Here is a 26,445-nt window from a genome sequence, read left to right as displayed (position 1 = left end):
AACTCAGAAAAACCATACTATCAACACACATTTCAGGCAGTTGCAAGAAGAGGCGATTTTCCTAAAGAATTTTATTCTCACTTTTATAAAATTCTCTTGAATTTGAAAGTTTGTCTCTTCCTTGCACCCTAAAAATACAAAGCCCAGTACAGGATATGAACAGTAAATACTCCACTTAGAAAGAGAACATTTAGGGCCGGCCCGGTGGTGCACTGTAGCAGTGCGCCGCTTGTGAGTGTGGTGGCGCTCCCGCCGAGAGTTCGGATCCCACATACGGACCGGTTCCCGCTCACTGGCTGAGCGAGGTGTGGGAGCAACATTGAGGGTTGCGATCCCGTTGCCGATCCTGGTCCGGTACGGGCGCGACACTGAGGGTTGCAATCCGTTGCCAGACACGAAAAAAGACAAAAAGAAAAAAAAAAAAGAAAGAGAACATTTATAGATTCTAACAACTCCCTCAAGTTTCCACCAAGTACATTAAATCCCATGACTGAGTTTTAGCAAGTAAACAAGTCATCAGAAAACAATAATTTGAAAGTGATTAAAAAGATAAAATGATAAATACAAATGCAGAAGTCTTTATTCTACTTACTTCTTAAATATAAATGGGATGGAAAGTGCTCAAACTGATCAGGTACAGAAGATTTTGAGGATGGATTAAAAAGATTTTCCTTGCTCTTCAAAAAGAAATCTACTGTGTCCAGCTGACGATTTTCTATCCCAGCCTAAAATGGTGGTGGTGGTGGGATAATCAGAAAAAAAATTACAATACGAAAAAAACCAAGATACAGACTTTTTTTTTTTTTTACACCTTAGAACTTAAGGTGCTAAGAACTAAAGGAGACACAAGGCTGTCTTTATTCAGCATGACTACCTGGGTTCTAGCAAGGATTCTGACAATGACGAATTATGCCATCTGGGACAAGACTCCATAACCTTTCTGAATATCAGTTTCTGCTTCAGTAGAAACAGGAGGTTATTAGACTAGAAAACCCTTCCATTTTAAAATTTGGGGGGGTGGAGTGGCTGGCCAATATAGGGATTGAGCCCTGGACCTTAGTGTCATCAGCACCATGCTCTAACCCACTGACAAACTGACCAGCTCAAAAATCTGACTACTTCTGATGGAAATACCTGTGTGACAACTGAAAAGTACATTTTCAATTTTAAGTAAATGGAACATCTATAAAAACTGAGTACTTACAAGGCTGTATAAACTGAGTCTCAACAAATTTTAAAGAATTAGTATCACACAGACCAATATTTTTCAACTGAGGGCCTTTAGTGAGACATAAATCATAGTGAAACTGCAGAACATTAAAAACAAAGACTGCAGGGCCGGCCCGGTGGCACACTGCTACAGTGCGCCGCTTGGGAGCGCGGCAGCGCTCCTGCTGAGGGTTCGGATCCCACATACAGACCGGTTCCCGCTCACTGGCTGAGCAAGGTGCGGGTGCAGCACTGAGGGTTGCGATCCCGTTGCCGGTCCCGGTCCGGTACGGGCGCGACACTGAGGGTTGCGATCCGTTGCCTGACATGAAAAAAAAAAAAGACAAAAAAAAAAAAACAAAGACTGCAAAAGAAGCGTGGGAGTGGAGATAAATATTGGACTTCTCAATAACAATGGCATGAATACACTGCAAGAAAACAACTGCCTATGTAGAATTCCAAACCCAATAAAAATATCTTTTTAGAGTTATGGAAAAATATACATCATTAGTTAGTTTAAAAACTGAGTTCAGCAGCAGTCAGACCCTCACTGAAGGAAAATCTAAATGATATACTTCAGGCAGAGGGAAGGCCTAAAACGTGAGGGAAAAAAAATGAAGGGCAAAGAAAATGTACGGGCATACTTCAAAAAGTTCATGGAAAAATAGAATTAAAAGATAATACAGGTCTGGCTGGTTAGCTTGGTTGGTTAGAGCATGGTGTTATACACCAAGGTCAAGGGTTCAGATCCCCAATACCAACTAGCTGAAAAAAAAAAAAAAGATTACAAACCTTTCCAAGAACTTTAAAAAAAATTTTTTTTTTTTAAAAAGATGACCGGTAGGGGGATCTTAACCCTTGACTTGATGTTGTCAGCACCATGCTCTCCCAAGTGAGCTAACCGACCATTCCTATATAGGGATCCAAACCTGTGGCCTTGGTATTAGCACCATACTCTCCCGAGTGAGCCACAGGCCAGCCCATCATGAACTTTTTAATACCCTCATTTAGTATCTGGGTAAATGGAAATGAACCTAAATACATAATAATAATAATGATGTCTAATGTGGTTAAAAAAATAAAACACAACAATAACATAATTAGGGAAAAGGTAAATGAAGTTAAAGCATTCAAGGTACTTATATTATCCAGAAGGATAGAGCTATTAACTTTATGTTTGGCAATTTAAATATGAATATTTCCTAGAATATCCTCTAAAAGAACAGAAACTGAATATTTAATTTCCAAACTAGTATAGGGCACAAAGGAACTCCTAGAATGCTTGTAATGTTTTATTTCTTGACCTGGGTGGTGGTTACAAGAGTTTTTGCTTTGAAATTATTTGTTAAACTGTATTCTGCATACTTCTTTATACATGTTATATCTCACAATAAAAATTTAAAAATCAATTAACATGGTTCATCACAGTAACAGATTAAAAACGATTCATATGATTATCTCTTCAGATACAGAATATGCATTCAATAAAATTCATTACCCATTCATGATAAAACCTCCTATCTAGAAAAAGGAAACTTACTTAAACCTTATAAAAGGTATCTTAAAACACACACACAGATACACAGAGCAACCATACTTAATAGTGAGACATTACGGGTATTCTTTTTTAAAATCAGGAATAAGATAAAGATGTGCACTATTACTTCTGGGTGATATTATACCAGAGTTCCTAGTAGAACAATAGGTAAAAGAAGTAAAAAGGACAAGGATTTGAAGAGAAGAAACAAAATTGTATTATTTTGATTTTTTTTTTCCTTTTTGTCTTTTTTTGTGACTGGTAACGGGATCGCAACCCTCAGTGTCACGCCCGTACCGCGACCGGCAACGGGATCGCAACCCTCGGTGTCGCGCCTGCACCGCGCTCAACCAGTGAGCGGACCGGTCTCTATATGGGATCCGAACCCTCGGTGGGAGCGCCACTGCGCTCCCAAGCGCCGCACTCCACCGAGTGTGCCACCGGGCTGGCCCTATTTTGATGTTATATGTAGATTAACTATATAGAAACTTGAATAAAATCTAACAGTCAAATTATTAGGATTTATTTAACAAATTTGCTGGATACAAAAATCAATATATTAAAGTTAATTGTATTTTTTTATATTGGCAACAAACAAAATGTATTTTAAAAATATACCACTTATAATAAATATATAAAGTATTTAAATAAATGTACACACACACACACCAAGAATAAAGCTAACATAAGATCTCAACCTTTTAATGGAAAATTGTAAAAAGTGTAATACTTTATTAAAAGACATTAGTGAAGACCTAAAAACATGGAAAGAGACTATGTTTACGGATAGATTAAATATCCTAAAGATGTCACTTCTTCCCAATTAGATACATAGGTTTAATGTAATTCTAATCAAAATTCTAAGTTTTTCATGAAACTTGACAAACTGCTCCTAAAATATCAGGATTAAGGGAGAGAGAAAAGGCACTCCTGAAGAAGAACAAAGTGAGAGAATTTGCCCTTATTTAAATTCGATATAGTTAAAACAGGTAGAATTGGCCCAGGGATAGACAAAGACCTATGGAACAAAATAGAGAGCCCCAAAACAAACTTGTGCATATATGGAAACTTGATATATGACACATAGACATTTCAGATCAGTGGTAAAAAGAAGCACTTCTCAAAAAATGGTGCAGAGACAAATGATTATCAATATGAGAAGAAATAGCCACACAATGAATATAAGTTCCAAATGCATAAAGAACTTAAATGTGAAAATAACAATTTAAGAACTTTTAGGAGGGGCTAGCTGGTTAGCTCATGGTTAGAACACAGTGTTATCACACTAAGGTCAAGGTTTTGGATCCCTGCACTGGCCAGCTGAAGAAAAAAAAAAAAAAACCTTTTAGGAGAAAATTTTAAAATATCTTTATGGCCTCAAGATAGGAGAAGTCACAAATAGCACTAATCATAAAGGAAAAAATTAATTTTAATGTAGCTTAACTAATCAAGAACTACATTAAAATTAAAGACTGCACAAAGAAAGTAAAAAGAGAAGCCACTGATTAGAATAACATTCACTACACATATAACAAAGGATTGGTATCTAGAATATATCAAACACTACAATCCAATAAGAAAAAGACAAACACCCCAAGAAAAAAACAGGCAAAAAACTTGAACACTTTACAACAGAAATCGAAATATTACATATATGTATGTGTGTGTGTGTGTGTGTATATATATATAAAGATAATAAAGATGCTCAACCTTAATCAGAGAAATGCAAATTAAAACCCATCACACCATCAGACTGGAAAAAAAAAAATTTAAATCTGGATATACCAGTGATGGCAAGGACATGCAACAATGAAAACTCAAATACATTGCTGGTGAGAGCATAAACTGATAAAACAATTTTGGAAAACTAGAGCATTACCTAGTAAAAGTAAAGATGTGCATATCCTATGACCCAACAATTCTATTACCACCTAGAGAAAATCATGCATTTCTGCTGCAGTAGATGTGTATGAAACTTTACAGCAACATTGCTTGTACCAGCAAAAAACTGGAAACAAGCTAAAGTGGGATAAATAAAGATACATTCATACACTGGGATACTACACAGGGTGAAACTGATTAACTGTAGTTATACACATTAACTTGAATGAATCACCCAAAAATCATGTTGAGTGAAAAAAAAAACAAACAGAAAAACTAGTCTCAAAAATATACAGTAATTCCATTTTATACAAAATTAAACAGCATTATTTGAGGATATATTTATATGGAATAAAATAAAGAATATCAAAGGAAAGCTTAAAAATTTCAGAACGACAGTTAATTCTGAGGCTGGTCAAGGTAAGAGAATAGGATTGGTGAAGGAACACACTCAAAACTATCTGTGATCCTTGCCTGAATGGTGGGTACAAGAATATCAGTTTTATTATTATAGTTGTTATCACTTAAAATGTACATTATTCACTCATTTTTATGTGGGGGAGACTAAGGCCAAAACAACACTGTATGTAATATGCAATACTAATTAAACTCACACACATACACATGCCACACACTGTGCAAGGAGAGAGTCACACTGCCTGACTTCAAATCCTGGTGCCTACCACTTACTGCCCATGTATAGCTGAATTAGACTTCCTAACCTCTCTGTGCCTCAGTTCCTGCATCTACAAAATGAGGATAACAGTATTTACCTACAGGATTAATAAGATTAATGAGATAACACTTGCTTATTACTAACACTAATACACACAAAAAACAACTATAAGGAAATAAACCTCAAATAGTAAACATGATTACTTCTGAATGGTAGTCTTACGGGCAACTTAAATATTTTTTCTACAATGATATTTTGGATATAAAAATAAGGTTTTCAACAAATGGTGCTGGGACAACTGAATATCCACAAGCAAAAGAATGAGGTTAAAGCCCCCTACCTCATGCCATATAAAAAAATTAACTCAAAATCCATCATAACCCTAAATGTAAGAGCTAAAACTATAAAATTCTTATAAGAGTAAATATTGGGCTGGCCAGGTTGCTCAGTTGTTTAGAGTACAGTGTTATAACACTAAGATGTCAAGGGTTCAGATCGCTATACTGACCTGTTGCCAAAAAAAAAGAAAAAGAGTAAATCTTCATGACCTCAGATTAGGCAATGGTTTCTCAGATATGACACCAAAACCATAAGTGACCCCCCAAAATACAGAAATTGAGTTCACTGAAATTAAAAACTTTTGTGATTCAAAGGACACCATCAAGAAGGTGAAGATACCCAAAGAATGGGAGAAAATATCTGTAAATCATATATCTCATAAGGCTCTAACATCCAAATAATTCCTAGAACTCAAAAATAAAAAGACAACCCAATTTAAAAAGGGGCAAAGTAATTGAATAAACACTTCTCCATAGAAGATATACAAATAGCCAATAAGCACATAAAAACATGTTCAACATCATAAGTCTTATGAAAATGCAAATCAAAAGCTCAGTAAGATACCACTTCATTTTGACTTCATACCCATTAGGATGACTATAATCAAAAAGTGGACAATAACAAGTGTTGACAAAGATGTGAAGCTAGTGGAACCCTCATAATTGCTGCTGGGGATGTAAAATGTTGCAGCCACTGTGGAAAAGAGTTTAGTGGTTCCTCAAAAAAGTTAAAAAAGCCAGTAATTGCACAGCTAGGTTTATACCCAAGAGAAATGAAAACACATGTCAATACAAAAACCTGTAAACAAATATACATAGCAAGATTATTCATAAAAACCAAAAAGTAAAAACAACCCAATGTCCATCAACTGATGAATGGATAAACAAAATGTAGTACATCCATACAATGGAATATTCAGCCATAAAATGAAATACAATAGTAATACATGATACAACATGGATGAACCTTGAAAACATGCTAAGTGAAAGAAGCCAGTCACAAAAGGCCACATATTTTATAATCACATTTGTTTGAAATGTCCAGAATAGGAAAATCCACAGAGTAGGAAAGTAGATTAGTGTTTGGGACTTAGGGGAAGCAAGAAATAAGGAGTGACCACTATTGGGTACAGGGGTTTCTTTTTGGGGTGATGAAAATATTCTGTAATTAGGTAACGATGATGGTTGCACAGCTCTGAGTGTACTGAAAAACCACTGAATTGTACACTTTAAGAGGGTGAATTTTATGGTATGTGAATTATATCTCAATAAAGCTGTCATTTAAAACAAAAACAAAAACTGGCACATAATATTATTAACTTTCAGGGGCTGTGTGATACAGCAGAAAGTGCCCTGCCTGACTTTTGATTCCAACTCCTGTCTTTGTATCTGTGACTCTGGGCCACTCATTCAACCACTCTAAGCCTAAATTTCTTCATCTGTAAAATAAAAAGAATAAAAACTACCCAATCGATCTCATGTGGTTGTTTTAGGACAAAATTAGATAACACATATAAAAGTATTTGTGAACTGTAAAATGCTAAATAAATTCAGGATGTCTCTTGTAAAACTAAATTATAGAAGAGTTAGGGAGTACTGTATAAGGTGGGAATAAAATATCATTCTTGTTCAAGATTCCCACAGCTTGCTCCTACTTTCATTAGTCTCATTAGGTTACTGTTGCCTCCATTTCCTGTAATTTTTTTCTTAAATAATATTTATTATAATCTCATATCTTTTAAAGCCAAAAAGGGTAAACTTCGGAGCACAGTTAGGGTAATGAAATAATCAGAACTGAGCAAATGGATGGGTAAAGACTATAGTTCTTGGGGCTGGCTGGTTAGCTAGCTCAGTTAGTTAGAGCAAGATGCTGGTAACACCAAGGTCCAAGGTTTGATCTGTTTACTGGCCAGCCACAAAAAAAGAAGAAAAAAAGATTATAGTTCTTTAGGTTAAATGAATTCTCCCAAATCCCCAGTCAAATAAAAGTATGTGACAGAAAATAATCAAGTAAAGTTCTACAGATACTTAATTCTGTTACCTCTAGAGCATGTATGGGAATTGAGCACCTCCCCCAACCATTGAGATGACAAAGAGAGTCCACAGTGCTGGTACTTCCATGAATCATTAGTCTGTTTAAAAACTCCTCTTGAGTCAAACCAAACAAAATCAGAGAGAGTCCATTTTCTACAAGAAAAATAAAATTAGCTTTAATAAATTATTAGGTCTTAGGTCTTAGGATTATGACACAGGAGTTAATTTCTAATTATCCAGTACTCCAGTACTATAATTATAAACACATTTAATGGACACCATTGTACTACTAAGACCTTAATTAACTTATCATGGTTTTCCAGGGTTTTTAAAAAAGAGTTTTATTTTTAAAACATTGACCACAAAGCAAATTCTTATAAGAACAATGCATCCTATGAAGTAACACTAAATCCCACATTTCTACTTCATATTATCTTACACAATCAATACCTGGAAACTTTAATTATTTACAGAGATGTCAGATTTCTGGTTTACTAAAATAAAACAATTAATAGCATACTCCTGACACAAAGAAATATATGATTACCAAAATGTGGGTACTGAAGAAGAAACACATGGTTAGTTCAATCACAACATTCAATGTATTTGTAGATTACTATGTAGGAGGTTAATACTATGCAGGAAGGCAGGCCTAGTTCTGCCAGATCTATTTTTCAATAACAGCTAGAGATCCAGATTTTGTGAAATCCTCTAGTTTTGCATGTTTATAATAAATAAAATCTTTTTAAAAAGCCTAGATGGTGAAAGTCAAACAAAGTAAATCTTCAGCTCATATATGGCCCATAAGCAGCCGCCTTGTAACTTCTGCTTATACAGATTGAAGTCAAATGAAGACTCTGGTTTTAAAAAATCAACCTTCATTACTCTTAAACTGCCTCTGACTTAGTATCTTAGCATTTAGCTGAGCAGAAATGACCTTAATTAAAAATCAAACATACAAGACACCATGAGCAAGAAGAGTAACACCAAATTTCTTCCATAAACAACTACCCCCTAGAGGTGAGAACAGGCACATGTAAGCACCATGGCAAGCAGAAGTAAAATACATTAAGAAAGTACACCTCTCAACAATGGATTTCAATGTGACAAGACATTCTCACCTGTCAAAACAAGGCACAGTTGCTGGTCTCCACTACTGTCTACAGGAATACACTTTTTGCCAAAGGAAAAACACTGTATATCCTGGGTCTCCAAATCCCAGAGGACAATGGTACAGCCCATCCTTTCCAAAGCCCAAGTAAACAGTGCAGTGAATCCTGTCACAGATAGACATTTAAGCTCTATGGGTTCCTCTTCTTCACTGATGTGCACTATCTTCCATGATCTTCCCAGATCACTGGTCTTGGCATGATCTTTCTGTGGAAAATTATACTGGCCATGCATTATATCCTGTGAACTGAAAGCACAGTGTAACACACTGGTTCTGTGGTTACCAGATTCAGGGGACTCCAAATGCAAAAGATCCTGAAACCATGGAGCACAACAGGAAACTTCCAGTTTGGAGCTCTTTATTGTTTCATTCAATGATGACAGCTGGGCTTTCCAAGACCTGGAAGACAGGGTAGAACTTACACCTGCTACAGTGAAAGGCATCAAGTAAACACTAAACCAAGGCAAAGATGCTCTAACAACAACAACAAAAGGACAGTTTGAGTATCCCTTATCCTAAACACTTGGAACCAGAAGTGTTTCAGATTTCAGATTTTGGAATATTTGCGGATATTTAACTTCGAGGTTAAGCATCCTTAACCTCAACCTTAGGATTGAGCATCCCTAATCTGAAAATCCAAAGTCTTTAAGCATCATGTCAGCATTCAAAAAGTTTCAGATTTTGGAGCATTTTGGATTTCGAATTTTCAGATTAGGGATGCTCAGCCTGTATCTACCAAGTAAAGACCTTTAGTAAAAAGATACAGTGTCAGCATGATGAAAAAATGAAAATAATAAACAAAATGCAAAAGCGAGTTTCTGTACCTATCAACCTGGAAGGAAAAGTTGGTCAGTTTCATGTTGTATTCAGAGTTAACAGGATCATCTTCATCTATTCCCTTAGGTCCTTGAATAGGAATGTCTTCTAGTATTCTTTCACATAGTAGGTGTCCTGGGTGTTGCCTACATTTAAAAATAATGATAGCCATAGGAAAAAATGATGATCAAACCCAAATTTGTGTTACTATTGCTCCTGTTAAAAATGAAGGGTCATAGAGAGGGAAAGGTACAGACAATGAATTCCTCTGAATGGAACTCATCTCCCTTGCTCATAGTATGGTGATAAAGTCAACCTAAAGAATTTGACTCTACAAGGGCAGTTTGCTTTATGAAGCAGTAAGAGCCTTTTTTGCCTAATATATTGCAGATGCTGTGCTAAACACTTTACATAAGCTCTTCTTTAAACTTCTTAACAACCCTAGGAGTATAGCCCCATTTTATACATGGAAACTAAGAGTCACAGAAACTTTGAACCAGATTAATGTGATCATAAAGCCCAAATTTTTAATCACTCATTATACTGCCACTATAAAGTTAAGATTTAGGCTGAGACCAGGGGAATAGGAACTAGAAGTATATGTGTGGGTATAGGTGGAAGAGTATATGTAGAAAGAGAGCTGTCACTTTTCAGAAAAAAAGGCTAGGGTGGCTAAAGCATAGTGAATGGGAAGCAAGGCAGAGTGAGATAAGGCTGGAAAAGTTGGCAAGCAACAGACTGTTCAGGGCTTTATGGGCTATTAAAGATTTTTTTTTTTCCTTTTTGTCTTTTTTTACTGACCGGTAACGGGATCGCAACCCTCGGTGTCGCGCCCGTACCGGGGACCGGCAACGGATCGCAACCCTCAGTGTTGCGCCCGCACCACGCCCCGCCACCGAGTGGGAACCGGTCTCCACATGGGATCCAAACCCTCAGCGGGAGTGCCGCCACGCTCCCAAGCGGCGCACTCTCCAGTGCGCCACCGGGCCGGCCCCGTATTAAGGATTTTTAACTTTTATCTTGGTAGGGGTTGGGGGAGGTGGAAGGAAGCCAAAGAACAGTTTTAAGCAGAAAAACAACATGAACAGATGCAGGAGAATAACTAGGGGGAGAAGGGAAAGCATTTAATCCCCTTGAGCACTTAATTATTAAATAAGTATTAACATTTCAACAATTTGAGGGGAGTATGTTGACACATTTGTCAAAGCAATGATGAAAATAAGTTAGAGAAAGCAGGGTGAAAATGAGAAGAGAGGATGCATGAGAAGGTAGTTCCTCCACCAACAAAAGGTATATACCCTGACCCCAGATGTTAATAACTGGCTATATCTCTGATAAGATATGCATTTTAACAATATCACTCTGGCTTCTCTATGGAGGATGGATTTGAGGGAGTAAGAAAGACATGTGGAGACTAATTAGGAGGCTGTTAGGTAGTTCAGGTAAGAGATAATAATGGCATGGATAAGAGTGATGACAGAAGATTTGAGAAAAGTGGACAGATTCAAAAACTTTGAGGAGGTAGAATGGCTAGGACCTGGTGATTAACTAGATGTGGATCTAATACCAAAAAAGAGGTAGGAGATACTATTAAAGAGAGGAAATGGAGAAAGTCCTTGAGGAGGAAAGGGATGGAATATAGTGCACATGCAGAGGAATGGGCCTTCATAAGGAGAAGGATAACTGAGAAAGTGAGGGAGCTCTCACTAGATGGGTTCTACCTCCTTTATAAAACAGGAGGCCAGGTCAGCCAAGAATAGTTGGGAGTAAGGAGATGAACAGAGGTTAGAGGAAAAAAGAAAAGGTTTTAAAGGACTGTTATAAAGAATGAGCTCATGAAAAATCACCATAAAATTTCCAGGCAATACTAAGCAATCAATTGAAGATGGGGAATGTGAACTTAGAGTGGTATTAATTTTCCTTTGTAGTTTTCTTACAAGTGCTCAGTTGCTTGGGTGTAGGCACTGAGAAGGCAGAATAAAGGTTTCATTCGGGGTTGAGATTTTGCCAGACCAAGTGCTACCAAGGGTTTAGAGTGCATGCAAGAAAGTAACTGAAATGATGGATCACAGAATCTATGCTGGAAAGAGAAGGAAGTAAAGACAGAGAGGATGGAGTGGAAGGTCAATGGATTGGAAATTCCAATGAAGTCAGATGACAGGTGAAGTGGGGTTACTTGAGTAAGCAAGCAGAAAAGTTTGGGAAGTTGTGGTCAGAGTGAGATGTGTAGAGTAGTGATTTGGAAGAGAAACAATTTCAAATACCGAAAGAGCCCAGAGTATGACTGTGAGAGTGGATAGCTAAAATAAATTGGAAGACAGCTAAGGTTTAGTCAGTAAAAATGGCCTACTGATAAACAACAGTAAACTGGAAGAAAAAGTCACTGACAGTGAATTGTAAGAATAAACCACGAATTTGAGTTCTCAAGGAGCTTATAAACTCTATGGGAAACATGAAAAAAAAATAGGGAAATAATATAAGACTATACAATTAAGTGCTAAACTGTGATGCAAAGCCCAAGAGCTACAATAATTCAAAGGGGAGAAAATTATGAAATGAGTATAAAATTACAAGTGGAAGGGGTTTTAGAAAGGAAAAGCTTTCATGAAAGGGGCTGATTTCAGTTGGGTTTCAAAAACGAATGGGACTTGATAAAATGAAAAAGAGGGACTGACATTCTGTATCAGGTAAAGGAAGAGAAAGGACCAGGAGACAGGAATGACAAAAACAACACTTTTAGGTTTCAGGGCACTCTTAGAAAATTATGTAGTCAACTCCAGAGAAATTATGCTGGTTAAAGGACATTCATGTAAGTAATTAATAAATACAGACCACTCATTTTGTTGGGTAAAACAGATCCCTAAATTTGGTGCAGGGAACAGAACAGTAGCTCTCCTTTGGCTAATGTTACAGTAGCCAAAATCAATGAAATTTGTTCAAAGGAAATGTGCCTGGTGACCTCTTCAGAGTTCTCCTGGAGTGTTGCCAAAACATCTAGAGGTGTATAACCCTACACTCAAGGATCAAAGTAGCCGAGTAGGCTTTCCTCTTTCCTTACCAGTCAAATTGTTACCAACTGGATGATCAGGAGGTAACTCTACACATACAGGGTATGTTTAGTCAGTAAAAATGGCCTATTTTTAGAACACAATCTGAGAATCTGCTAATCATCCCTGCTGAAAGATTTGTAAAAAACTAAAAGGCCATTTAAAACAAATGAAAACATCACAGTTGTAAATAGTTCAAGTAGATATGTGAAGTTACCCTTTCTGGTGATCCAAACGGTAAGAAATAAAACTCATCAAAAAGCATTCCCAATGATTCAAAAGGATTTGTTTATCTCATTCATATTAAGGTAGAACCAAAAATCCTAATGGTTTTGGATGACCCTAAATATTGGAAGTCATAAATGCGAATGGGCCTACTTTTAGATAGTAAGTCACAATGAATAGGCTGTTGAGTGTGTGTGCAATACATACATACACACAACTCTTAAACATTATAAAATCAGAAGCAACTAGAATGCGTAAATTGAAAAGCAACACAAATAAGCACTCATTACTAATATATTTAGACAGCCACAAGTTCAGGCTCTCCAAGGGAAACACCTTGGAAATCCTGAGCTGGATAAAGCTGGCTGAATACATCTTATCAAAGTCCTTTAAGAGGATAGTGATCTCCAAGGCAACCACGACCCCAAGCCACAAAAGTGACAATTCTAACACAGGGTAAATCCCATTTCTCTTCTACTCTAATATGGGCCAAGAGATGAGTGGATGATGTTTAATGGTCAAGGGCTTTTAAAACTGCAATCTTTATTGCTTTTTGAAAATTTATATTACATAACCAATATATAATAAACTATGTCAAAATCAAAACTTTGATGCACATGCAGAAATACAAAGTTGGTCAGTGATCATTTGTACACATCATTATGTAATGACAACTTCACCATGTAGATCACACTAGAACATGATCTAACTGAATAGAAAAGGAACACTGGTTTAAAAAAAAAAAAGCTAACAAGTACAGTTTTAACATCTTATGGCTGTAATTATTTACCTCAAATTAAAAAGCATAGTACTCTCCACTGGTCTTGCTTAATTGAAAGAAAAAAAAAAAAGCAGTAATTTACATACCGGAAATACAAATTTAAGTTAAGAGCAACTGCAGAGTTGGAGGAGCCGATAATCACTACAACATCTAGGTCCTGAGATACTTTCAGTGAAGTAAAGGAAGAAATCTTGGCTGGCTCCTGTTGCTGCTCATTACACATATCTTCTTGGTGAAGTGATAAATCCACATGAGCTATATGTGTACCATCCATAACGTCAAAAATGTCTTCGAGTTAGAGTTAAAGAAAATGTCAGTTGCATAAGCATGCCTAACCATTTAAAACACAGGATGGAGGCTCGCTGGATAGCTCAGTTGGTTAGAGCATGGTGCTGACAACAACAAGGTCCAGGGTTCAATGCCTGCACTAGCCAATACACACACACAGAAGATGGGACAGAACTATAAAGACTTCATCGCTCCAACCTTGTAGGTATAATAACAAGGAAGACTAGACAGCCCCCATAATAACCAGATGTCTATGAAGTTTGTGGCACAATAAACAACCTGATACAGAGTTCATTCAGCAGTACCTGCTGAACTTCCACTCTGTGCCAGGCCCTGAGTCACTGCTAATACTTTCCACTAATGCTCTACAACAGTGCTATCCAAGAGATTAGGTAAACTTAATGTTAATATATTTATTTAACCCAATATATCCAAGATATTATCATTTCAACATGTAATAAATGTAAAAAATTGAGGTACTTTTTCTTTTTTTTGGCAGCGAGCCAGTCCGGGGATCTGAACCCTTGACCTTAGTGTTATAACACCACACTCTAACCAATCTTTTTCTCATATAAGTATTTAAAATCTGGTACTTTACACACAGCACATCTCAATTTGGATACTAAATTTTCATTGGAAATACTTCATCTGTATTAAGACTTCATAAAATTTACAGTTTTGGGTATTTTTTTGTTTTTTGGTGCCTGGCCAGAATTGGGATCCAAACCCTTGACCTTGGGTTGTAACTCTGTGCTCTCTATTGAACTAACTGGCCAGCCCAACTGTTGAAAAAGTTAAAAGTTCTCCAATAACTGAATACTTAAAAGTTCGCCAACAACTGAATGAAGTACCAGCTTTTAAATCTAAAGTAATTAAATAAAACTAAGAATTAAGTTCCCAAGTCATGCTAGCCAATTCTCAAGAGCTCAAAAACCACATATGCCTAGTACCTACTGCGTTCTACGGTGCAGTTCTATAAATTGGCAACAAAAATTAAGTTAACCCGGTATTTTACAACATTTTACAAAAATGATATACCCCAAATAGAAAAATCACTCCTTTAATTCAGAAATGAAAGTCCCAAAAATCATATAGGAGCTCATTTTTCAAATCTTCAAAATAATTTTGCTAACGGCCTATAGATCTACTGGAGACAAAGAACTCATATTTTCCAAAAACAAACAATGGTTAAGCAAACTATTCATCAATATGATGGACTCATCATTAGACATGATAAAAGGTAGATTATATCCACACATGAAAAGTTATGTATCACATCACAAGCAGTCATCTAAATCCTTCCTGGAACAAGCACATGGTAGTTGTTCAAGAAGTGTATTCTCAATAAGTAGGTAATGCAAAATATATACAATTTTAAAAGAACACAAACAAGTATGAATAAGATAATTATGACTATGAAAAAAATATGTATGCAATGGAAAATATTAAAAGAGAACATAAAGTGATACAATTGAGTGTTTTACATTTATGAAAACCTTTTCCCCAAAAAAGTTTTACTGAAAAACTAACTATTCTCCCTATACCCCAGTCCCCAAAACTAAAAGCCAAAAAGGACTCATCTTTCTAGGTATTCTGCCCTACATATCAATATCTTTATTGCCAAGGATACTGATCCAGCCTAAACTACTCAAAACAAAAAAAGTTCCCCTGCAGAGCTCTGCGTCAATAATCATGTCCACTTCCTGTGCAGGCAAGGATAGTGTGAAACAGTTGAGTACTCTAATCTCAGCATCTCTTTCCGGAAATATAACGTGTAGGACAATACATTTGTTGATAAACAATAATGATGTATTATTGTGAAATGACAGAATTCTCAAGGACGATATGGAAATACCTAGGAAATAAAAGCATATTATTTCAAACTCTTTGGTCACAATTTTAACAAATGGTAAATTTGATTTTATAAGCCATAACACAAACAGGTAAAACAAAAAAGAAACTGTACTTAGTCCAACTCCAGGCAGTTACTGGTCATACCCACCTAAGCAAGTGGTCATTGGGAGGTGGGTAAGAGGATGAATAAAGATGGCCTACAATGTCCCTAGTTCCTTCTGTTTATGGCCAAAGTCTGATAGCACACCAGAACAAAAACTCAAAAAAGCCAACTTACCCCATGGGACCCCACAAGAACAGTCAGATATTTTTTTAGGGAAAAAGAAGAAACCTTACAGTCAAGAGAGGAGAGTAAGTTACTGCCTTAAAAATAGATGCCTGAGTGCACTGATTTCTACTCCCTACATCCATCAGGACAGAATATAATCAACCAGTAACCAGTCTAGATCAGCACTGTCCAACAGAAATATAATGTGAGCCACATATGCAAGCTGCATACGTAATTTTCAATTTTCTAGTAACCAAACCGAAAAGAAACAGGTGAAATGAATTTTAATAATACATATTTAGCTCATTATATCCAAAATATAATTTCAACATGTAATTAATACAAAAATTATTAGTAAGATATTTTACTTTCTTAGTAGAAACTCTTCAAAATCTGGTATGCATTTGACACTCAAAGTACATTTTAATTCATCTTAACTACATTTTAAGTGCTCGATAACCCCATGTAGCTAGTGGCTACTGTACTGGACAATGTAGACCTCTCTCTCTGATATCACCTCTTAGAGAACTTTTCCTGAAATATATAAAATTACATGGTAATGTCACAAATTTAAACATGCCAAAAGACCACCTATATATACTTACTGATATCTTGATCTTCAATGAGCTTTTGCAATATCTCCCCAGTACAGCTATACAAAATGGTTGCATCAAATTTTCCATCTTTCAAATTAAATTCATAGATGCGCAGTTCATAATTTTCACTGAGAGCGAGCAGTTTGGGCTTGTCTGTTGATGTGCTGCTATTATGAGAGTCCTCCCATACAAAGCTAAGGAAAAAGTTAAGATTTATTATATGACTGTATCCACAATAATATTTACCCATAATGATGGGGGTGGAAGGACAGAATGAGTAGAGAACAGTTTAGTTCACCTGGTAGCATTAATTTTATACTCCAACTTAAGAAAATATAAGCTGGTCTTGTACTTCTCTCCTGTTTTCTCTTCCCCTTCCTCACTTCTTCCCCCTTTGCCCCTTCACGCCAACACAAGAATACAGGAGTGAGTGGTAAAAAGGAGACAGAGAGCAAGAAATAATGGCTCCTTTTAATCCTTCATCTTAAATCCTGATTGATATGTTTAAAGGAACTGTCATGAACAAGGATAAGTATCAACAACCAAATATGTATATTATACACCAAGGTCAAAAGTTCAGATCCCCACACCAGCCAGCTGCCAAAAAAAACTATGAAACAAAACAAAAAACAATTAACAAAATAGGAATTTACTTAGATGTTTTCAAAGATTTTTAAAAAGAAAGTGATTATTTGTATTTATAGACTTTGCAGACTAAAATGGTATATTACAGAACTCTGTCCAATAAAACTTTGTCATGATGAAAATGTTCTATATCAGCGTGGCCCAATACAATAGTTAACAGCCACATGTGACTACTGAACACTTGAAATGTGGGTAGTGTAACTGAAGAACAGAATTTTATTTAATTTTAACAGCCACGTACAGCTAATGACTACCACACTGAACAGCAATCACAGAACTTTAAAACTATAAATGTCGGCCCCTGGGTCCTCAGGAGTGGAGTGGGGGGCGGGGGGGGGGGCGACGTGCCCATGAGAAGCCGAACCCAGCCACAACCGGGTAAAGACCACACCAAAAACACCATTTCCATGGGGGTAGCCCACCACAGCCACAATTACCACAGCTGCCACAAAAGCAGATAGTCACTATAGCAGTAGTCACAGCCACCGTGAAGATGGTATGCCAGACACTTGACTGCATTGATGCAAGGAGAGTCACCAGCAGAGACCAAAAAAAAAAAGGTCCTTTGGGGGGGGGGGGGGGGGGGGGGGGGCGACGTGCCCATGAGAAGCCGAACCCAGCCACAACCGGGTAAAGACCACACCAAAAACACCATTTCCATGGGGGTAGCCCACCACAGCCACAATTACCACAGCTGCCACAAAAGCAGATAGTCACTATAGCAGTAGTCACAGCCACCGTGAAGATGGTATGCCAGACACTTGACTGCATTGATGCAAGGAGAGTCACCAGCAGAGACCAAAAAAAAAAAGGTCCTTTCTCTTCACAAAGCACACTCCAAAGTAATAGAAGAAGCATTTGCTATACGATAATGGCGGGAGACCTGAACACAGCTCTCTCAGTACCGGACAGATCATACAGGCAACAAACCAACAGAGAAACAGTTGATCTATCAGAAGGAGAGAACAAATCTAGATGGGGAGAGATTAGATAAGGGGCATAAAGAATATGTGTGATTTGTAATAATGAATATGCTAATGAAAAATAAAACAATAAAGTCAAAATACTAACATTGGTTAACACGTATAGAAAGAGACAAATTAAATATTTAAAAAATTAAATATTAAAATTAAATTACATCTTAAAGATAATAGGGCCCCAAATCCAAAAACAATGCCATGGAGAGAGGTGAGGTTAGCATGCTGATAAACTTTTGCAGTCTTTTACAAAGCTTCCTTTTTCTACAGAAGTAGTAAGTTTTATATCCAAAGAAACCAGACTTGGTGCTATTTTGTCCTTATTAGAGAAAAAAAATGACACATTTTACATTTCTATCTTTATACCTGAACTGATGATTTCTCATGAACACCCAATTCCTGAATGTTTATACTGAAAATGTGGAAAACAACCTAAATGTCAACTATGGAAAAGTTAAACAAATTATGATATATTTAAAAGTCAGAATACTGCTCACACCATTAAAATCATTAGCATATGGACTACATTGGGCCACATGGAAAGACAGGAAATTTTCAATAAGAATAAAATACAAAATGTGCAGTAATTTCAACAGTATAAAAAAGACCTACATGCTTTAAAGAATGAGGTGAACTCTAAATACTATAAACTTGTATTCATTTTCATCCTATGATGTGCTCTAATTGAATTAAAATTTAATTCAAATAAAAAAATAAAATAAAAAGAAGCCTTCCTTGGCTCTCCTCCCCTCTAATTTCATGAACCAGCATATGAATGCCCCCATTATTTTGTGTGTGCCATATCTTCTCTGTTAGGTTCTTACAAAGAGTTCCTCTGCTTCTTTTCTCTCTTCCCCATTTCTGTCTTTACAAGGCTATTTTCATACTAACTTCCTCTAAAGAGAGATTACTCTTCCTAGCAACCAGAGATCAAGAATAAGGAAGACAAACACAGAACAGGTTAAAGCATTCCCTAATTTAGCAAACGAATCTCTACTAAGTGTCAGGCGTTGTTATAGGACCTGGAGTTTCCAACGTAAGACACCCTTTGGCTATTCAAAATCTGAGAGAAAACATCTTTTCTAGAATATTTTCTAATATTGAGAAGAGCCCAGTCAAAGATACTTTCAAACTTTATGATGCAAGTTGTAAATCCTGGACCGAGAGTTACAGAAGTGGAAAGCATGCATAATTTTAATTATGTTTCTTTCTGTCTTCCCAAATCATGTAAGCCTCACATTTAAGAACTGGTCTTATTCAATTTTTTAGGCACTGCTCCTAGGTAATAGTAGGCTCATGATAAATATTTGCTGAATGAATAAATAACCGAAAGGACAAACTGGACTCTGCCCTTGAAGAAGAAATTCCCATATGTGAAGGAAAACTATATGTTTCAGGGACAAGAAAAAATTCAAATTAGAGATAATCTCCAACTGGCATCTTTAACTGATTTAACAGAAAAAAAGGGGGCATAGCACTCAGCACTGTGACAATTAATCGACCTGTGTTAAATAAATAAAAGAATGAGCGTCCAAGCTGGGACCCATTCCGGGTTCCCCGCAGATAGCAGAGGACCGGGTACCGTCTCCGACCAGGCGGAACCGAGAAGCAGGGGTGCGGGATTCAACAAGGCGAGCGCTTCGCCTCGGCCGGGGAAAAAGGTCCGAGAGGGAACCGGACTCGCCTCTGAGGCGTTACCACGGCTGTCACCCCTCTCCCGCTACACTGCCCAGCTCTCCCGCAGCACTTACTGCCGGAAGGGGCCCTGGAGGCAGCAGCCGCCCCCGCCCCGGCCGCCCGGCGCCAAGGAAAGCACTTGGAGGTTGCCTGCAGCCGTCAGGCTCCCCAGAGCCTCCTGCTCTCTATGCAGCTGCGCCCGAGATCCCAGGCTCCCCGTCACCTCGGCGGAGACCGGGACCAAAAGCACGGGTAAAACTCGCTCCATGGCGTCCGCACCGCTGACACTGCCGGCGGAAGTAGCACTTCCGGCCCCCTCCTCTTCAGCCATCTTGGTCCAGCTGTTCCTTCCGGTCACCGCCTGGCCCTCTGGGAACCGGACTGCGTCTTGGGCATGCGCGGTGTACAGCGCGCCCTCGCGCTCCCTTGTGACTCCCGCTCAGCCCTCTGGGCTGTCTCTACCCGTTGTATTCCTTGTCTGTAGAGGGCGGTGCCAACGTCTCCAGCGAAGCTTCCTCTGACCTTGCGCCGGGCCCACTGTGGCTAAGTGTCTTGAAATGAGGTCAGCCTTCTGTACACAGAGTTCTGCATCTACGAATTCAACCATCGACAGATGGAAAATGTTTTTTAAAAAAAACACAAATTTAGGGCCTTTTTCAAAAAGTTCATGGAAGGATCTGTACTATCTTTTAGTTTTTCCGCAAACTTTTTGAAGCACCCTCATATTTTCTTTCTCCCCGCAATCCCCCCACATTCCATGAACGTTTTCACCAGAAAGTTATTTTATACTGACAGAATCTTCAAATGTTTGTTGTGAAGAGAAAAATTTTAATGTGTTATTTATTATAAAGTGTAAATAGCAGTGTGTAATTTATCCTTAAATAACATTAGTATTTCTAAGTGTAAAAATAGACTAATTCTGGGCCGGCCCGGTGGCGCACTTGGTAGAGTGCGGCGCTTGGGAGCGCAGCGGCACTCCCGCCGAGGGTCCGGGTCCCATATAGAGACCGGTCCACTCACTGGTTGAGCGCAGTTCGGGCGCGACACCGAGGGTTGCGATCCCGTTACCGGTCACGAAAAAAGACAAAAAGGAAAAAAAAAATACAAATTTAAAGAAAAAAGTCTAACAGCTATTTACACAGCATTGTCAAATGAAAAAAGATGACTCTTGTAGTGGATTGAACTATGTCCCCCCCAAACTCATTGAAGCTTGAATTGTGTACCCCAAGTTTTATGTATTAGAAACTTAGCTCCTACTGTGACCATTAAGAGGGTGGGGAATCCTATTATGGTAATTATAAGGTGGAGCCTTGAAGAGGTGATTGGATGGTAGGACCATGCGATAATGAATGGATTAGAAATGGTGGTCAGGGGCGTGGTTCTGGGGGCTTTAAAAGAAGAGGGTCTGTCTCTTGCTCTCTGTTCTCTCTGCTTCCACCATCTGGTGATGTGAGACCCCTGAGTCACTGTCACCACCGCCAGATGGACTTTGGACTTCTCAGCCTCAGAAACTGTAAGTAGTAAATGTCGTTTTTCTTTATAAATCACCCAGTTTCGGGTATTTTGTTATAAGCAACATAAACGGACTAATATAACTCTCTAAACAAGATGTTTTATTTGGGAAAACAGGATTGCAGTCCAGGGTATATACATAGGCCAGGTGGTCTCTAGTATGTCTGAAGAACAAAGGGTTGGGAGTTTTATTAGAAAGATAAATGTTAAGTATTGTTTTCAAAGAATGCTCATTGGTACTAGTGAAGTTTTGGGTAGATATCAATCTGATTGAGGATGATAGGTTAAATGAGTCTTAGATTCATGTTATCATTTCAGCAGCTACTAGATAAAACTGGTTTTAGGATTACAGCGGGCCTTTCAGCAGTTGGGCTTGCAGTATATTCCTAGTGCAGGTGCTGTGTGCTGCATGTGCTTTTTCTACCTGATCCCTCAACTCTAATTTAGTTTGGGTATGACAAAAATGCCCCAATTTGTTAACCAACTTTCTCAGCATTTACATTCTATTAGGTATAAGTAATCTAGTGATGATTTAAAATATACGGGAGGATGGATGTAGGTTATATGAAAATCCTACACCATTTTATTTAAGGGATTTGAGCATCCAAGGATTTTTGGCATCTGGAGCCATCCTGTAACCAAGCCCTACTGACACCAAGGGAAGATTTTACTTAAAGGCATAATTTAGCGGCCTGGGTCATTCCAGCTGGTCTCACTCTGTGGCATTCCCCTTTGTCTTCTTAGTGTAGCTGCCTCCTGCTACATCAGACCTGGTTCCTGCCTCTCTTCACATTTCTTATTGTGCCATTTTTGTTTACAGGCTCTGGGGTGATGCACTTTCCTTGTTAGTGTGGACCAAGTCTTACAGTCCAGATCCATCATGAGGTTGTCAACCTGAATGTGGAAGTCAGAAATAATATCCATTGTAACAGGGAGAGAGTGGGGGTAGGTAAGGGGTGGAGATGGTAGAGCTCCTGTTTCATTCTGTTTTCTCAGGGAAGTATGATCCAAGATCATCAGCAAAGAAGAAGAGGAGCAAAAGGGGTTGAGGAGAGAAGAGGAATTGAGTAGACATTGTGGAAAGGTCTCCTAGTATTCAACAGTACTGAGATAGGGAGGTGCTCTGTTTCCATGGGCTCAGGTTACAGGACACACCTCTGAGTTTCAAGCCATTCCCTAAGGTCTCAGGCCCCTCCTTTAGGCCCTCTCCTAGAGGAAAGTTGCTGTTACTAGTTGGAACTATTTTCAGCACCAACAGGAGACCTCAGGGGATGACTGAAGAAATCCAGTGACTGGGCATGCTCAATAGAAAGGGATTATATCACTGATAGCCGAGCATGCTCAGTAAAGTGGAATTCATATTCATTAGGTAAGGGGACTATAAAAATTGAATCCCAGCAGAAGGCAGGGTTATTGCTCACTTTCCTGGGGCCAGCCTACACTTTGCTGGCTCAGGTGTGTATGCTTTCTTTTTTTACCAAACTTACTTTCAATAAGCGGCTACTCACTCTTGAGCCAGCCTGCACTTTGTACTGAACTTCGTGTATTTCTTACTTTCCTGTTAAATCTGCAGTGGGCCCTGCTCAGTCTCTGGAGCTATGCTGCACTTTTTCTGTGAATCCTGTATCTCTTATTTGTTACATTAAACCTGTTCTCACTTTCTACTGTGACTGTGCTCTTGAATTTTTTCCTGTGGCGGAGTCAAGAACCTCATAAGAGGAAGGGGTGGATTGAGGCTGGCTACTAGGCCCCCCAAGACCCTTCCTCTAGCATCATAAGTCACAAGCCAGCCAGGAGGGTGCCTCCTGATGGCGGGGTCTTTGTTAATGCAGCCATGTGCTCAGTGCTCTGCCTTGAGCCACTAGGGGTCCTCCTTTTCTGCCTGATCCTGGATCATCAAACACAGTATGTGGCTTTCTTTCTTTTTTTTCCAGGTTAGAGTCCTGGTCTCGGCGGGACACCGTCACTCTTATGCTGCCACTGATTGCCAAGTTTTTGACTTGTAGGTAATAAGTCCCTGTTGTGGGTCCCAGGTGAGGCAGGTAACCATTCCTGGTGAAGAAAACCACAAGGGCCATGATGGAACTGGCCATTCTATCGATGGATCTCAAACCACATAGCTTCCAGTTGCATCAGGTCAGGCTACTGGAACAGATTAAGCTGAATGCTCTGGAGAAACCAGGATTTTATTTTAGTACTCCCTCTTTAGACTTTGTGCATCTTCTCCTCCACGTTGATTGTGGCTGACAGCTTTGGGAGTGTATGTGTATTTTCTTTCTCTCATGTTCTGTGTGCAAAACTTCTGTACACCTAGCAGTTTTTCCTCCAGTCAAAAGTCTGCCTGTGGGTGGTAAACGCCTGTGGTAGGCCCAGCCTCATGGCTGGGACTTTGGGGGCTTTCCCTGATTTCCAGCGGGTGGTGTAGACACCAATTCCTAACCAGCAGCCATCTTGTCTCCTTTTCATGCTCCTCCTTTCTAATCCTCCCTCCACCCCCCCCACCCTCCATCGCCATCTTGTCTCAAGGTTTTTCCTGCAGAAAATAGTTGGCTCATCACATAATCTTACAGGCAAGGGATTAAAAAAAAAAAAAAAAAGGTGAAAAGAGCTAGTCACTGGCAGGGTTTGTTTAGAATATTTCTAGCAGTGACCGAAACAATGTCAGCTTATAGCCTGCAATGAAACTCAGTAGCTAAGACATAGCCTAATGGTTTAAAAAGAGTAACTACAGCAGATAAACTGGTGGAGGCATTAGAGGTGACCCTCTCCCTTCTATGTTCCTTAGCTGTAGGCTTTGCTCCCTAGTTATGCTGAATGTAATGTGCTTTGCATCTTTTCTCACTTTTTCTGTTGTATCCATTTTCGAGTATCTTCTCTCATCTGTAACACTCTTTTTAAGCTATTTGTTTGTTTAAAAGTATTTGGGTGTGAGAAGTGACTCAAGGATGAAAAAGCCAGCATTTTGTATGCTGGAGAGAGATCTATATGCTTGGATTTGAGTAACTAAGTTTGTGCCTTTGGGTCATTAAAAACCTGATGACCAAAAAGAAAAATTTTTTTCCTCCCTCTGAGTTTTTCTAGGCAAGCCCGAGAAACAGAACTGATTGGCAAAGTTACACTTGGCTATGTCTCTGGACCAAAATGTGTCTATCTGTGCACAGTTCTGCAAGTGTTAAAGCAGAAGGGGGTATGTGTGTGTAAAAGGTTTTAAATCAGACTGCTATGAGAAATACTTTCAGAATTATCAGCATATGTCTCTGCCTGGGTTTACTAATCAGAATTACATTTCTCTCTGCTAGAGGCTTTTAAGGTTAAAGTTATGAATCCAGCCAGAAACAGAAAGATCATTCTGTATGCAATTCTTAAGCAAATGAGCCCAATTTAGTAATGATAGAAAAGAAATGAGTATGTAGGAGAAGAGAAGTAAAGAAAGCTGTAGATATGAAGATGTAGTTGTGGTTAGGACAGTTAAAAAGAAAAGAGAATACTTTTGTTTGAGAAAGCATGTGGTGCAGTAAATTTTTGTCCTAGAGTAAAATGATTGGCTATTTAGGAAGTAGGAAGTATAGGACAAAAACAGAAAGTATGAGTAAATCGCAATGACAGTTTGTAAATGGTAAATTTATGAAAGAAATTAGAAAAAGTGGCTAAAATTAAAAGCAAATTATGTATATGTTTTTCTAAAAATTGAGCATTAATATTAAAAGAACTCTGATGCAAGGCTAGAGTTTGCTTTTTTATGTTGGAGCAATTAAGTTTCCTGAAAGCACTTAACTGCTCTTAATGGAAAATTGTGAAAGTTTTTTTTTGTCTTTTAGGTAACTGGCCTAGGAAACTTATTTTGTGTTTTATCAAGACAATTTCTTGTGCTCTGTGCCCTTGAAATCTTTTGTCACTTTGGTTTTATTTTATAATAACTTATGATCCTATTTAATTAGTTATTTTAAACCTTTGTTGTTTGACAAACTTCTCAAAACCAAGTTCTAAAAATTCAGTCTTTTGACTCGAACTAACTTTGAGATGTTCCAAGGGCCCTAGAAATTATCAAAGGATATATATAATAGAGAGATATTAAAAGCAATTGGGCTTATCTGTTAAACTATATGAGAAGCATTGTCAAAAGAAAAATGATGTTTGACTTTCTTTGTGTTATACTGATGTGTTATTAATATGCATTCTAAAATTGTCTGAGATTTCTAGAAAACTGGTGTGTCTATGTTAAATGCTATCAGTCATAATTTTTGTGATTTGAAATTGTTATATGTTAGGGCCAGCCTGTGGCTCACTCGGGAGAGTGCGGTGCTGATAACACCAAGGCCATGGGTTAAAATCCTATATAGGGATGGCTGGTTCGCTCACTGACTGAGCGTGGTGCTGACAACACCAAGCCAAGGGTTAAGATCCCCTTACTGGTCATCTTAAAAAAAAAAAAAAGAAATTGTTATATGTTACAGAAATAATCAAATTTTTTTTGTCATGGTCATTTTAAGTCTTATTGTCCACAGTCAGTGAAAATGAAAAGAACTCTTTTTTTTTTTTTTTGTCTTTTTTCGTGACCAGCAACGGATCACAATCCTCAGTGTCGCACCCGTACCGGACCGGGACCAGCAACGGGATCGCAACCCTCGGTGTTGCCCCCGCTCCTCGCTCAGCCAGTGAGCCACCGGTCTGCACGTGGGATCCGAACCCTCAGTGGGAGCGCCGCCACGCTTCCCAAGCGGCGCACTGTAGCAGTGCGCCACCGGGCCGGCCCCGAAAAGAACTCTTAAACACAGGTTTTAGGGCCGGCCGAGTGGCGCACTGCTATAGTGCGCCGCTTGGGAAGCGCGGCGGCGCTCCCGCCGAGGGGTCGGATCCCACATACAGACCCGTTCCCGCCCACCCGCCGCGCGAGGCGCCGGAGCGACACCGAG

The 26,445-nt window shown here is 38.6% G+C and overlaps 1 protein-coding gene across 1 annotated transcript in view; it reads right to left on the bottom strand.

Annotated features, from left to right (window-relative positions):
- SPG11 (spastic paraplegia 11 (autosomal recessive)) overlaps positions 1-17,105 on the bottom strand; it is a gene marked incomplete at its 3' end in the record, with an annotated part of 55,144 nt that extends 38,039 nt beyond the window's left edge. The window contains exons 1-8 of the mRNA XM_008586359.1: positions 17,020-17,105; positions 16,731-16,915; positions 15,634-15,858; positions 13,802-14,003; positions 9,671-9,808; positions 8,797-9,245; positions 7,683-7,828; positions 593-725 (exon numbers count right to left, since the gene is read on the bottom strand). Of these exons, the coding sequence (XP_008584581.1) occupies positions 593-725; positions 7,683-7,828; positions 8,797-9,245; positions 9,671-9,808; positions 13,802-14,003; positions 15,634-15,697 (1,132 nt within the window). The remainder of the gene's footprint in view (positions 1-592; positions 726-7,682; positions 7,829-8,796; positions 9,246-9,670; positions 9,809-13,801; positions 14,004-15,633; positions 15,859-16,730; positions 16,916-17,019) is intronic.
- Positions 17,106-26,445: the final 9,340 nt, after the last annotated feature.

This window comes from Galeopterus variegatus, unplaced genomic scaffold, assembly GCF_000696425.1.
Source record: "Galeopterus variegatus unplaced genomic scaffold, G_variegatus-3.0.2 Scaffold3963, whole genome shotgun sequence".
NCBI classification, from domain to species: Eukaryota; Metazoa; Chordata; class Mammalia; order Dermoptera; family Cynocephalidae; genus Galeopterus; species Galeopterus variegatus.
The sequence above is the reverse complement of the archived record's forward strand: the minus strand, read 5'-3'. Positions and strand labels throughout refer to the sequence as shown.